Source organism: Spea bombifrons, chromosome 2 (assembly GCF_027358695.1).
Source record: "Spea bombifrons isolate aSpeBom1 chromosome 2, aSpeBom1.2.pri, whole genome shotgun sequence".
NCBI classification, from domain to species: Eukaryota; Metazoa; Chordata; class Amphibia; order Anura; family Pelobatidae; genus Spea; species Spea bombifrons.
In genome coordinates, this window is record NC_071088.1 from 90761130 (window position 1) to 90776567 (window position 15438).

At 40.1% G+C, this 15438-nt stretch overlaps 1 protein-coding gene across 2 annotated transcripts in view; it reads left to right on the top strand.

Moving 5' to 3' along the window:
• Positions 1-8246, top strand: part of GAS6 (growth arrest specific 6) — a 42830-nt gene extending 34584 nt beyond the window's left edge. For both annotated transcript variants that reach the window (XM_053455146.1, XM_053455147.1), the window contains 6 exons: positions 1730-1919; positions 5098-5262; positions 5760-5928; positions 6389-6561; positions 7091-7316; positions 7562-8246. In XM_053455146.1, the coding sequence (XP_053311121.1) occupies positions 1730-1919; positions 5098-5262; positions 5760-5928; positions 6389-6561; positions 7091-7316; positions 7562-7713 (1075 nt within the window). In that variant the 3' untranslated portion in view covers positions 7714-8246. The remainder of the gene's footprint in view (positions 1-1729; positions 1920-5097; positions 5263-5759; positions 5929-6388; positions 6562-7090; positions 7317-7561) is intronic.
• The last annotated feature ends 7192 nt before the right edge of the window (positions 8247-15438 follow it).

The window sequence follows — 15438 nt, forward strand, 5'->3', positions numbered from 1 at the left end:
ACATGTTAATAGTTTGTGAACAGAAGAAAAAATAAATCAAATCAATATTTGGTTGCGACACCCTTTGCCTTGGAAACAGCATCAATTCTCCTAGGTACAGCTACAGCTAGGTACAGTTTTTTTTATTTTTTTTTAAGGAACTCGGCAGGCTCTTGTGGGGATTTAAGCAGCCTCATTTGCTTCTCTCTATCCGTGTTATCCCAGACAGACTAGGTGATGTTGACATTAGGGCTTTGTGGGGGCCATACCATCACTACTAGAACTCCTTGTTTTTCTTTACGCTGATGTTAGACCCTAGCTGTGTGTTTGGGATCATTGTCATGCTGCAGCATGGGGCCAATCAGAAGCCTCCCTGGTGGTAATGCATGATGGATAAGTATCTGCCTGTACAAGTTTTTGGCCGCACTTTTGCCCAGGGTTCTCCGGACAGTTCATGGATGTACCAGGGTCGCACTTTTTTCTGCCAATGCTGGGCTGATGGCACTGTTGGGCATTTTCCAGTTGCGGAAGGAAGTATGTCCTCAACATTGCCTGCTTCTTTGTGCTTCTTCAAAAGAACGTGGACAGAACATCTGGAAACCCCTGTCTGCCTAGGAGAGACCTTGCAGATGCAGTATAACTACCGTGTGTTTTGTTGCTGTGCTCAGTCTTGCCATAGGGTAAGACTTTTGACATTAAACTGTCTTTAGCAACCTCAACCTATTAGTGATTTTGACTGTTCCTCACCCAGTTTTATTCCTCCTACACAGCTGTTTCTTTTTTAGCTAATGATTTGTGTTTCAACCTACATATTAAAGGCAAATATTTATTTGATTTTTCTTATTTTGTATCTTGTTAAATGATAAATATAAACTATATTAACATGTCTATTTTTTAAACCATTTTTTCACACTTGCCTAGACATTTTCCACGGTACAGTAAGTTGGTGACCTTCTCTTAAAAGGCATTTTATTCGCTTTGTAGTGCCGTTTTATCCATGGGTCTAAGGTAATATCTGGGGACTTGACTGCTTGACTGCTACATATTGGTTAATATTCTCTTTCTCCACTTTGGCTTGTGGAAATCTGGCCCCCAGCCTTGTCTGGATTTACTTTTAAAAACATCACTTGACATTTTCAGTTTTCTCCATTAGGGTGAAAGGAAATTTTTGGCACAAGTTTAAAACTGACTTACTATTTGGCTGTAGAATTTCTTCTTTTTGGCCTAGGTCATGGAAACGATCCTGAAGAATTTCCTAACACTGAAAATAATGACTTTAGTGGTTTTCATGATTTTTTTTTCTCTCTTAGTTGGCATATGGCTACTAGTATTGATTTTACCAAGAAGTCCTTCTTTTTAATAACCTGGTCTGTGTTACCATTTTGTGTCCAAAAATATTTTCATCATTAAATGTTGGGAATCATCAACTTTAATACTATTACATGCCAATAATTTCAATTCTTAATTTTCTATTAACATATTAACCTTCAACAAACATTATAGAAATGTATTGACATTAAAGGATAATCTTAAATTGGAACATACGCTTAAAATTTTCATTTTGGCAAGTGTAATCGTCTTTCATTTCTTCTTATAACTTCAAGAAGGTATAAATGTACAAATATAACTTGTCTTCTATCGAACTTGCAAATTGTATACATTTTGCAGGCATAGTTGCTTTGTACTGTATTGCCAAATTCAACACATTAATGCAGTGTGTGTTCTGGTTTGTCTTTTGGCACACTGTTAGGCTTGTGTCAGAGTTTGATTTCAGAACCTTTGACCCAGAAGGCGTCCTCTTCTTTGCCGGAGGCCATCAACACAGCTCATGGGTAGTTCTGGCTTTGAGAAATGGAAAGTTAGAGCTCCAGCTAAAGTACAATGGAATCGGTCGAGTGACCAGCAGTGGACCCATTATAAATCATGGCATGTGGCAAACAGTGAGTATTTCATGTGTATTTCAGCAACTATTCCAAGACATTAAAATGAAAAATATCTGTGGTTGTGTGATACAAAAACGCTGCTTTAGGCATCTCAGTTTTCAGTGACAGGAGTATGCAGAATACCAGACAGCATGGCAAATGGGAATTGCATAGGAAGAGTCTGCTAATGTTTCCAGTGTCAAGTCATGTCTAGTCTTGTGTTTGGTCTTCCACGGGACACATTTAGTCTGAATGCTAAACATGTTTAAGCAATTGCTTTAACACGTTAGTTTCCAGAATGTGTACTTTCCACCAAAGCTTTCCACATGAATGAGCAAGTGAGTGAATGTATAAGTGTTTAAGGGGCTGAAATGGGGCAGGCAGACTACTTAACGGGCAGGAGTGACACAGACTGCATAAGGTGTAGAGGTGGCATAGGCAAGCAGGCTGTTTCAGGGCAGAGGAGGCACAGCCAGACAGGCTGTTTCAGGGGCAGAGGAGGCACAGCCAGGCAGGCTGTTTCAGGGGCAGAGGAGGCACAGAAAGGCTGCTTCAGGGGTAGAGGTATACCGCCTCAATGTCTGGCTTAGTATATAATGATGGGGATTATGCTACACTACCATTAATGTCTGGCTGAGTGTGTAGTGATGGGGGTTATGGTGTACCACCATCAATGTCTGGCTCAGTATATAGTGATAGGGTTATGCTGTACCTTATCTGTTCAGTAAATGTTATTTAAACTTATTAAATGTTTTTATAAATTAGTTTTTTTCAGATTTCATTTTTTTTCAGTTGACATACCGTTTATAAATTTGTAAAATAAATATTCTTACCAACATTAACTTTTTGTTGATGTCTTTACATATTAAGGGGGGCGCCATTTTTCTCGCAGTTGAGACTTTGTCTTCCAGTTTTATCGCTGTTGAGACCTTATTCGGTCCTTGGTTTATATTTCTGTATAGTAGGAGGGTGACAGCAACCCAAGATAATACTGCTTTACACATCGAGCTTGCTTTTCACTGTCAATGTTTTTCAAAAATGAATGTGCTGAAAGCATTCTAAATTACCCTTCCATTACAATTTTTCAAAACGTGTGTGTGTGTGTGTATATGTGTGTGTGTATATATATATATATATATATATATATATATATATATATATATATATATAATTTTAGACCATTTTCAAATTTTAATTCCTACAAACCTAAATAACCATATTTAAAAGAAGATTTCAAGCCAAGTGCACAGCTAGGTCTCAACTATAGCACTGTACTAACCTCTAAACTTTTTAATATGATAATAGATTGGGTGCCTACAGCAGCAGTTAAAGAATTAAAAGTTTTATTGAATACCATTGCATGCCATAGAATGTAAGATGTGATCAGATTATCAAACCATTAAGCCCCACATGTTGAATGCCTCCCTGGCAGATCCTGAAGGTTTTCTAGCTGTGTTAGGGGCTGTTAATAAGGAGCAATCCTGGCACAAAATTGTAAACTGGTCCTATCTCCATAGCAATCAGCAAAATGATTTGAAGAGAGTTCATGGAGGGCTACAAAAAATGGTAAGTGGTTTGCAGAATAAAAATTACCAGGAAAGACTAAGGGATCTTACTATGCATGACCTGGAGGAAAGACCAGAGAGGGAAATGAGATAGGAACATTTAAATACTTAAAGGGATTCAACAAAGATGCAAGCTTATTTGAATGTAGAAGAAAAGTATAAACAAGAGGTCATAGTCTAAAACTAGAGGGTTAGGCTTTAGATGTAATGTAAGGAAGTTCTTCTTTACTGACTGACTAACAGTCTCCCAGGAGAAGTGGTAGAGAGTGATACAGTGAGGGAGTTTAAAGATGAATTTGACTATGGGATTAGACCAGTGGCAGAACTACCGGGGTCGCAGGGGTCGCGACTGCGACCGGGCCCTGGAGTTCTGCCAGTCAGGGGGGCCCAAGGGGTGCCGAGCGGTTGCTGCAACTCTTGGGCCCCCCTGACTGACAGAAATCCAGGATGCCTCTGCTCCCCGCCGCTGCTGCCTCCGTCGCCGCCGCCGCCTGCCTCAGCACTGCCCAGAGTGCAGTGTTGGGAGCGTGAGGCGTTTTTCTCGGGTGCCGGCGCTTCACGCTGAGCGCCGGCATATGACGTCATATGCCGGCGCTCAGGAGTGAAACGCCGGCAACCGAGACAAACGCCTCGCGCTCCCAACACAGGAGTTGACGGTAAGTGGGGGGGTTTGGGGAGGGAGTGGGTAGATCGTGAGAAGGGGGATAGGGGGGGAGTGGGGTAGATCGTGAGAAGGGGGTAGGGGGGGAGTGGGGTAGATTTTGAGAAGGGGTAGGGAGAGGGTAGATCGTGAGAAGGGGTGTTAGGGAGGGAGAGGGGAGATTGTGAGAAGGGGGGGTAGGTAGGGAGAGGGGAGATAAGAAAGGGATAGATGGGTTGGGGGTGGGGGGGCCCTTAACAGATTCTCGCACCGGGGCCCTGAGGTTTCTAGTTACGCCCCTGGATTAGACCAAGAAATAATTGAGGTTTGAGTCCTTTCATCAGGAAAAAATGGGCAGGCTAATTGGGCCAAAGGGTTCTTATCTGCTGTCAGATTCTATGTTTCTAGTTCCTGTTGATTGTACCATTCCATAATTTGCTATGGTGAATAGACCACATTTCACCAGAATTTCTCCTTATAAATAACTTTTTTATGACTGGCAGACTTAAGTGGTTCATCAGCAATACGTTAATTAAAAATGTAATCCATGAGGCTATAACGGCCCCCAGATTCCATATCAGCGGTGCTTTGATCTGTAAACAATTTTTTCAGGGCTTTGGTTTTAGCGCTAAGGGGATTTATTAAATTAATGCAAATTCACTTAAATGAATGCAAATTCATTTAAGAAACAGCCACCATGACTTTTATTTTATTCTTACTCTATATAGTAATTTTATACATCTGTTATATGCATGTGCATTTAAAACCTGGTACTTAAGGTCTCAAAACAAGATTTTGAAACATGAAAATGTTAACAAAAAATATTGATTGCATATGATTTACTATTAGAAAAAAAACCTTTGTTTACAGGAAATGGGAACCAAGAGCTTTCTTATTGGCATCGTGTAAAGGCTGCAAAGCATAGGAGTATTTTTTTCCTTGAAGTAAATAAAAGAAAATGTCAGGTGAATTTGTTGTGTTTTGCTTTCAGGTTTCTGTTGAGGAATTAGAGCGGAATCTTATTATAAAAGTCAATAAAGACGCTGTCATGAAAATTGCTGTGTCTGGAGACCTGTTTACCCTAGACAAAGGATTATACCAGCTGAACTTAACAGTGGGGGGCATTCCATTTAAGAGCAGCGAGCTAGTTCAGCCGGTAAGTGCAAACATGAAAGCGGTAAATCATGTCTACATGTTATCTCGTTAATTGGCGGCTCCATTAAAAATAGTGTGAAATACAGTAATGTAGGTTACAAAAGCCTGTTTTTTTTCTCGTCCAACAAACTTCTACTGTCAACAGACCTGGAGGCTGCCATTGATGCCAGTCACATTATATTGTGAATTACTTCCTTGCTCAAACACAACAATGAGCTGATTTTTTTTATGGCAATTCTAATGAAGTCTGTCCCTCCGTAGACTTTAAATAGTCTTGAGTCTTTCGAGTAATAAAAAATGTTGGGAGTATTAAGTGATGATGCTTTTGGCTGTGGTATTTTTTTTATGTGCGTGGTCAATCCACTGCCATCTGATTAGATATGAAATGTTTTCACTAACTGAGTAACAGCAGAGGTACCAGAATTATATGGTACATGTTTGGAGGAAAGAGAACTTAACGTGGCCCCCAGTTAGCTTATACATTTTCTGTGGCTTCAGATTAACCCACGTCTTGATGGATGCATGCGAGGTTGGAACTGGTTGAATGGTGAAGACACGTCGATTCAAGAAACGGTGAGGATGAGTGAGAAGATGCAGTGCTACGCCATTGCTGGAAGAGGATCTTTTTATCCTGGCAAAGGATTTGCTTTATTCAACATTGATTACAGTAAGCGAGGTTTATGCAGGTTATTTCTTTTGATGTGTTTAATTTGCTGGTAAATACTGTTCAGAGGAGCATTGAGAACCAACCATATTCTTGATATTATTTGATGGCACTTTATAATACAAAGTCATTGTCTCCTTCTAGGACCATTTTTATTTTCACTGTTTTAAAGTGCTATCCCCTTAGAAAAGTCTGTAGTTGATTTGGTCTTCAAACTGATAATTTATCATCTGAGTTCAAACCATTCCAAACATATCCAGTCTGTGGCCCTACTCTCAATTATCCACATGACATATTTTTCAGATGGGACAACCCTTCAACTTCCATCTATTCACACATTTAGCATGCATAATAATGCTGTTTTCCAAGAAACCTCGTACAGTAGAATAACCAACTGAGTAAAAATGTGTACGTCCATCAGAATATCAGGGTATGTTCTAACCTCTGTTTGCTTTCCTTTTAGTGAATCGGTCTACTGAAGAGGAAGCGGAGGCAAACTGGAAGATAGATGTTCGTGCAGAAATAAATCCAGCTACTGACACTGGGGTGCTGTTTGCTCTGGTCTCACAGGACATGACCGTCCCCTTATCACTAGCCCTGGTTGACTACCATACCACCACAAAAGTAAAAAGGCAGGTAAGGATTGCTGGCATTCTGCATATATCTTTTCAAAAAGGAAATGTCTCCTATTTATACGGCATATGCCTGAACAAGAGCATTAATAGCATTAATACTAAAAAAACAATACAAGTTTCTGTAGTTTGGTAACATGCCTAGCAGAAAAAATAAAGGTAACTGACAGCTAAGAAGAAGGAGCATTATGATGAGCTCAGGGAAGCAATCCAGGTCTGGCTGGGAAAACTTGTATTAAAGTGTGGTTCGAATGCTTAGCATTTCCTTGTATCCGTGCAGTTTATTGTCTGGGGGATATGTGGTACCTTGGTATATACCCACCACCACCACAGATCCCATTTGATTTCTTGGTCTTGCCATAAACATTTATGTAAATGCATGCAATTATCACCTGAGAGTAGGGCATAATCTGTTCTGTTTTTATTCTTTGCCATCTTGCATTTATGGTTGTTCACAGATTTAAACTACCCATCAACAGTCTACATGGGTCTGGCGTGAGCTTAACATGTAGTGTTTTTCTGTTTTCTTTCAGTTTATAATTCTATCTGTGGAGAATATGGTAGTATCCAGTGCTGAAGTAAATGCCTGTGATACAGAGCACTCTGTGCATATCTCACTAAACAAAGACCACATCCTGCTTACCTTTGATGAGACCCTCGGGCAAACCGAATTAGACCATTCACATCTGCAAACTGCTTTCAGGATATTGACGGACCACTTGCAAAAAGGCGTGAACACGTATGTAGGAGGGTTACCAGGTGAGCTATTGTTTCGTAAATGTTTGAAGGCAATAAAAGGGAGTAAACTATTAGCATACTTCACCTGGTCAACACAAGGCATTGTTTTCCGACCTTTCATTATATAAAAGGCTTCTCTTTTTACAATTTGTTTGTATATCTATAAATCGAATTAATTTGAAAAGCTTTTTGTTGCTCTGGATTGAGACGCATGCTGGAAGTTGAGTTATCCTTGTAATGCTATTGTGAGCCTTTCCTTTGCACAGGTGTTCCAGTTACTGCCACACCGGTTACAGCGTACTACCACGGCTGTATGACCATGAGCATCAACCAGAAGCGTCTGGACCTTGATGAAGCTGTCCACAAGCATAGTGACATCACATCCCACTCCTGTCCTCCAATAAAGTCTGCCAAATAGGCAATTCACTTCAATTTTTTTTTAAACATAGTATTCCCACTTTTAAAAAACAACCTAAGTTATTCCGATTTTGCAGTATTGTGTGTGTATGTATAGTTCCGTAAAGAAAAACACTGAAGTTATGTAGGACCTACTGATTTTACTGCGTTATTAAATGTTTTGTGACAAAACAGGCAGATCCAGACCTTTCTTTGTGACTGAACCACAACTCCCATAATCCTGTAAGAAAGTTTGTGGGAGTTGTAGTTAAAGCACAGTTAGAGAGTCTTAGTCTGTCTTCCCCTAGGTTATGGCAGTATACTCCTGCCTTGTGGTTTATGTTTGTAATATATTTGTAAATAGCTTGCATATTACTATTATTTTCCAGAAAACTGTGGCAGGTCTGTTATTTGTACATCAGGGATACTTTAGTATGAAAGTGGCTGGAAGTAACACAGGTATTCAAAAACTGGAAGAAAATGTTATTTTTTTAATAGCAAACACTACTACTTTCTAATTCACAATTTTACAAATAAATAAAATATTTACAAAAACTTGTTTTATAATACTGTATAGTTATCTTTGCTTGAATTAATATTAAAATACTGGAAATTCTCTAAAAAGGTCTGAATATATACTCAAAAAATGATTGAAAATGATTAATATTTTGGGGGAAAAGGGTAAAGAAAGTTGAAATGAATGTTCGTATGTTAAATGGGATGTAGTAGGTATGTATACATAAGGGCGGGAAGTCCATGCCATGCAGAGCTTACAATCAAAGTAGGTTAAGGGAGACATTTACAATAAAGAGGGTTAAAAAGTAGTTTCTTTTGTTAGAACAAAATTAAATAAGCCAAGGTTCTTTTGCCTAAACTAAATTTACTATATAGTAACTGTAACTTATGTTTTTTCCCCATAATGCTTTCCCCCTATGTATTCGGTTTATATTCAGAACACTGCATCACCCTAAGAGGGATTGAAAATGCGGTAGGTTTAAGAGTATCCTTGTATTTGGATAAGTGGCACATTCTGTGTGACTTTGATAGTTGTATAAAACCAGCAACATATCTTCATCTTTCCAAAATAAATAACCATGTTTATATTTAAGTTCTTGCTGCTTAAGTTCAGCAAATGAAACCTAAGTTTCATGGTGCTTCACAACAAACTGTAAATGTTACTTTAATTCCTAATGTATATTGTAAGGAAATTACCAGCTTTGAAGGAGAACAATAAGTCTGGCAATCACAATTCACATAATAGCGTTCCCTGGAGGCCTGTAATCATTGTTCTCTCAGCTTCCAGGAAGGAGGTGAACTTCAGAATGCTTCAGAATGAAAATAAAAACTATTACAACCATGTTCGGGTGATAAATCGCTATTTTAAAAAAAATGATCTTATAACCCGTGTAACACATTGAGTGGTCCAGTCACAGTATAAGGACAGCTTTCCAAATTTTGCTTTTATACATAACCATCCTAGTGGTTAATCATCATACTTAAGTAGACTTTCAAGCATTTGAAAGTTCACTTGAAACTGTATCTATTAAAGCAGAATTGTTTAGAATAGTATGTATAGCTTTTATTTTTACATATTACACCAAAAAATAAAATTGTGCATAACATGTTAAAAGGTAGTTAGATATATTATGTGAGTTCTGTACTGTGTTTAGTGTAGACATTTTTCTCTCATGAAAATGAGTTTTTCTTTTTAGCATCATTTTCAAACTTGTATCTCTGTGTTTTAACCTGAATTACCCAATCAGTGCTGCCACCTAGTGGTGAATGTGTGTGGCTGTGCTTACCGCAGACATTGAAACCTTAGAATATGACAGGAAATAGACGGCCCATCTAGTCTTCCCATTTTTCTGATGTAGAGACTCAGAGCCAGGGCCGGCCCTATAATGGGGCAGACTGGGGCAATTGCCCCAGGCGGCACTTTAGAAGGGGCGGCACTTTGCCGCCCCAAGCGTTTTTTTTTTTTTTTTTTGTAGCGGAGGAGAGAGAGAGAGAGGGGCACTGAGTGGCTTTCGCTTACCCGCTCGGCGCCCCTCTCTCTCTCTCCTCTGCGGCGAGTCTCCCTGTTCGGTCCCGGTGCCGGCTTGTAATGAAAAAACCCTGTGCAAATAGCACGGGGTTACATGTGGTTGTTGGGGAGTGTAGTGGCAATGCAGGGGTTAATTTACAAAGATCAGACGAGGGACAGCTAGGAATATTCGAGAATGCGCTCGCGCTACTTAGTTTACCGCCTTTTTTGAGGTAAATTCTTGTTCGCATGCAGCTCGCGCTACTTAGTTCGCCCGCGCTTTTTTTCTGATTGGTTGCGCTCGGCGTTAGCTCGCACTAGTTTTGGGCGGGTTTTACACCTATAAAAGAAGGTGTTCTGAGGTACCGGTTCACTTACCCTGGCTGCGTTAACCGACTGCACTGACCTCTGAGTCTGGTGAGCGGCGGTTTTCAGCGAGAGCCACGGGGAGCAGCATGGAAGAGCTGCTGAATTGTCTTCGAGAGCGAGCCGGGAGAAGAGGCTTTGAAGAATGGTTGAAGACTTGCCTCTCATCTGCTCCGGTTGCGGACGAATTGGATTCTTCTATCGAGCCGGTTGAAGCTGGAGACGTCGCGGAGGAGGAGTCGACGACCGTTGAAGATGGCGCTTGTTCTTTTAATGCTCTCGCGTTCTCGCGAGATACGGTGTCATCACGGGACCAGGAAGCAGGCGCGTCTACGTCAGTGGAGGGCGCCGAACGCGGAAGAAGGTCTAGTAGAGCCTCTACAGTTCAGCGTTCTCAAGCTTCCAGGGCGCTTAGAGGCAAGCAGCCCTGCAAGAAGCGTAAGCGGCATCCACTTGAAGATGACAGGGAGCTTCAGGGTCTTTATGACGCTGGATGTAGGCGTCAGTCCCTGGCTACATCGGCTCCCGTTTCTCAGGAGGTCTGTGATCAGCCCGGAACATCTTCAGGACATGCTGCTACAGGGACAGCTGTGGGTGAGTCCACAAACTGTAATTTGACTCAATTAAATGCTATGGTAGGCTCCTTATTTAATTTGTTAAAAGAATGGCAGGGCCCTAATCCAGCTCAGGCTTGGGGAGGGGCAAATGTAGCTGGACAGAGAAATTTGGTGCATGAAGCTAACATGAAAGAGGCTTTATCTTGCGAAATGTCACCTTTGGGTTTTCATCTGTCCAGGGGGTTAAAAGAGAAAATATGGAACAATGAGTATATTGATATTTTATCATTGCTTCCAGCTTCTAAAGAGTTTCTAGGAAAGCAAGAAAAGGAAGAGGATAGACGAAGACCTGTGCCTAGGTCTTTTAACAACTGGTTGCAGGCTTTCTGCATATATTCAAGTGTGTATTGCGAAAAGCATAAGGATAGTAGTTCTGGTTTGTTCCAACATCTTGAATCTGTCCTCGAGGCTTATAAAAACTTCGGGGGCATGTCATGGTTTAATTATGACGAAATATTTCGTCAAAAATTGTCAGTTCACAAACATTTAAAATTTGGTATGAAGGATGTGGGTTCTTGGGTGAGTATAATGCTACCCCAACGCTATAATTATACTAATAGGTTTCAGTCTGCTAACTCTAGCCAAATGCGCCAGAAGGGTATCTGTTGGGCTTTCAATGAAGCTCAATGCAAATTTTTGACTGCATGTAAATTTAAGCATGAATGCACTTTTTGTGGAGGTAATCACCCAGGTGCAAGATGTTTTCGTAGAAATAGTGGACATGCCAGCGGAAGGGAATCTTTTCAAAAAAGCAATGACACCGGTGATAGTGTCAAGACTGCTCCGTTGTATAAGCAGCTTCCCAAACCGGCAGATGGCTGAGTTATTGTTTTATGGTTTTAAAGATGGTTTTAGGATTCCGACCTATAATGTTGACGGTTTAATTTGGGTGGATAATCTGAAATCGGTTGGTGAAAATCTTTCCGTGGTACGTGAGAAGCTTAAAAAAGAGTTAACTTTGGGACGGATTGAAGGTCCTTTTAAGTATCCGCCTTTTCAAAAGTTTCGGTTGTCTCCTTTGGGTTTGGTACCTAAGAAGGAGAAGGGTTCTTTTAGGCTAATTCACCATTTATCTTACCCGAAAGGTTATTCTCTTAATGATCAAATTTGTGTTGAAGAATTTCCTGTTAAATATGCGTCTTTTGAGGATGCTTTATGCTGGGTTAGGAGCTGTGGCAAAGAGGCGTTGTTGTCTAAGGTGGATATAGAATCGGCGTTCAGACTGTTGCCAATCCACCCGGATTGTTTTCATTCCCTTGGTTTTCAATTTGAAGGGGGGTTTTATTTTGACAAGTGTTTACCAATGGGTTGTTCAATTTCATGTTTTTATTTTGAAGCTTTTTCAGGTTTTTTAGAATGGTTGGTTAAGGAAGTTGCTGGTTGTTATTCAGTTGTTCATTATTTGGATGATTTTTTGTTCATAGGTAAGCAGGGTTCTGGTGACTGTAATAGGCTGTTAAATTGTTTTTTAGAGATTTCTGAGTTTTTAGGTATTCCGCTAGCTAAGGAGAAAACGGTTTTTCCCACGACTTGTCTTCAGTTTTTGGGTATTGAAATTGATACGGGGAATATGGAGTTTCGTCTTCCTTTTGAGAAAGTGTGTAAACTTAAAGTGGTTATAAATGAGGTGTTGTCTGCAAAAAAAGTGACAGTTAACAAATTTCAATCGTTATTGGGTCAGCTGAATTTTGCGGGTAGAATTATGCCCATGGGTAGAGTTTTTTCTCGACATATGGCAAGATGTATAGCAGGGAAGAAGATGGGCCATCATAGGGTTCGGGTTACCAATCAAATCAAAGAGGATTTGAAAGTATGGAAAATGTTCCTGAAAGATTTTAATGGGGCTACAGTTTGGCAAGATGATTTTGTTAATGCAAGTGATTTAGAACTTTATACAGATGCTGCTGGCTCGGTGGGTTTTGGGATTTATTGGCAAGGAAAATGGGCCGCAGAGAAATGGCCATCGTCCTGGTTCGCGGCGGGGTGGACTAAGAATTTAGTTCTACTGGAGTTATTTCCAGTGGTGGTGGCTGTGTATCTTTGGGGTCAACATTGGGCTAATAAACGAATTATATTGAATTGTGACAACATGGGGGTTGTATGGGTAATCAACACGCTACGGGCTAAATCTATTCCGGTGATTAACCTGCTTCGGCATTTAGTGTTTTTATGCCTGCGATTTAATATCTGGTTGAAAGCTAAGCATATTGAGGGTGTTAAAAATGTTATCGCTGACGCTTTATCTCGATTTGACTTTAAGGTTTTCAGAACTGTGGCGCCGAGGGCAGACAAGGAGGGTTTAGAAGTTCCGGTGGATGTTTGGCTCTTAACATCGCCGAGTTAAGTCATTATTTATATAATTCTCTCTCCAGAGCTACCTGGGTTAGCTACGCTAAGGCTTGGAGGGAATGGGTTTCTTTTATGCATAGACAAAGGTTAAGTGAATTTGATGATAATATAGAAAGATCTTTAGAGTTTGTGTTGCTGTTAATCAAAAATGGGTTTTCTCGGAGTAGAATTGATCGTTATCTATTGGGTGTTTCTTTCTTTATGAAGTTAGCGGGTAAGCAACCTATTGGTAAAGATTTCCTAACAAAACAGATATTGAAAGGTATAGGTAGGAAGCAGAAAGCTTTGGATAATCGTAAACCAATTTCTTTTAGCTTACTTCAGAGTTTGGTTGGGGTTGTACATGAAATTTGTTGGGATGCATATGAAACATTGTTATTCAGAACGGCATTTATTATAGCATTTTTTGGCGCCTTTCGTGTTAGCGAATTGGTGGCAGCGAATAAACGGGGTGGTTCTGGTATTCAGTATGAAGATGTTTGTTGTGAGGAGCAATTGTTGATTTATTTACGATCCTCCAAAACGGATAAATCCGGGAAAGGTTGTTGGGTAAAATTGAATAAAGTATTGAACTGTGCGGTTTGTCCGGTTCAAGCGGCAGTAATGTTTAATAATAATAGGCCGGATTTCCCGGGTAATTGGTTAATTCATCAATCTGGTTTGCCGGTAACGCTGTTTCAGTTTAAAAAGGTTTTGCAAAACTGTTTAAATAGTTTAGGTTTGGGAGCTGAAAAAATATCTTCGCACTCATTCCGGATTGGTGCTGCAACGGAAGCTGCGTTATTGGGGTTGGATAATTCTATTATTAGGCGGTTGGGTCGTTGGGACTCTGATCGTTTCAAATTATACATAAGACCTCATTTATTGTAATTTACCTACTGTGTTAATATCAATTCTTTTGCAGGTAAACGTCCAACAGTGGTTTGGATAATAGGACATTCTTTTATTTTCTGGGCACAACGAAGAGCTGCTGAGCGATGTTATGGAGAAAATCTTGGTTTCAGCTCAGAGAAAATCGTTATTTATTGGATAGGTATCAGGGGTTTAAGTATTTATCAATTAAAAGTTAATGTACTCAAATTTATTCAAGTTTTTCCGTGGCCAGATGTTATGATCATTCATTGTGGGGGGAACGACGTGGGGAGAGTTAAATCGGTTCAATTATTGATGGATTTTAAGGATATTGTGATGCAGCTAAAGGATATCTTTTTGGGCACAACGTTTGTGTGGTCTGAAATTGTCCCACGTTTAATTTGGCTTAAACGCCAAAATTTTAAAGCTTTAGAAAGGGTACGGAGAAAATTAAACAGATCTATTGAAAAATTTATGGTTCTGGAAGGAGGTTTTAGCTTCAGACATTTTGATTTAGAAGGGGGCTGTGTTGGCCTCTACAGGAGTGATGGTATACATTTATCTTCGATTGGTTGTGATATCTTTAATACTAGTTTACAGAGTATGGTGGAGAAGGCCGTGGTTTTTGTGGAAGGGGCCACAAATGGCTTTTAAGTATCCATTTGCGGCAGGTGGGGTTATTTGTAAGGTGTAAGGCCGATCGGCTTTTGGGGCAGTCGGCTTTTGAGTTGATTATTTATAACTCTGTGGTTTGGGCCAAGAGTTTCAGTTTAATTGTTATTCAGTTGCAAAGTGTTTGATGAAAAGTTTTTGGTTTGGTTACTATGTATGTAATTGGTGATAAGCTAAATAAAAGACCACGGCCTTTGTTTATCCATCAAATTGGTTTCAGTGTCATTTATTTATTATTACATTTGTTTCAAATTGCACCATACAACCACATGAAAAAACCCTGTGCAAATAGCACGGGGTTACATGTGGTTGTTGGGGAGTGTAGTGGCAATGCAGGGGTTAATTTACAAAGATCAGACGAGGGACAGCTAGGAATATTCGAGAATGCGCTCGCGCTACTTAGTTTACCGCCTTTTTTGAGGTAAATTCTTGTTCGCATGCAGCTCGCGCTACTTAGTTCGCCCGCGCTTTTTTTCTGATTGGTTGCGCTCGGCGTTAGCTCGCGCTAGTTTTGGGCGGGTTTTACACCTATAAAAGAAGGTGTTCTGAGGTACCGGTTCACTTACCCTGGCTGCGTTAACCGACTGCACTGACCTCTGAGTCTGGTGAGCGGCGGTTTTCAGCGAGAGCCACGGGGAGCAGCATGGAAGAGCTGCTGAATTGTCTCCCTCCCGCCCTTCCCTTATTCAGTTATGATTGTATATATTAAAAAAAAAAAAAAAAAAAAAAAAATAAGTAAAAAATAAAAAAAAAAAAAAAAATATATAAATATATTTATAATTATATTTTGCTATCATGTCGTGGCTTTTATTGGGGTTGAGTTGCTCTCTTTAAAGAGGGTGAACAAAGTGGGGTTATTTGTAAGGTG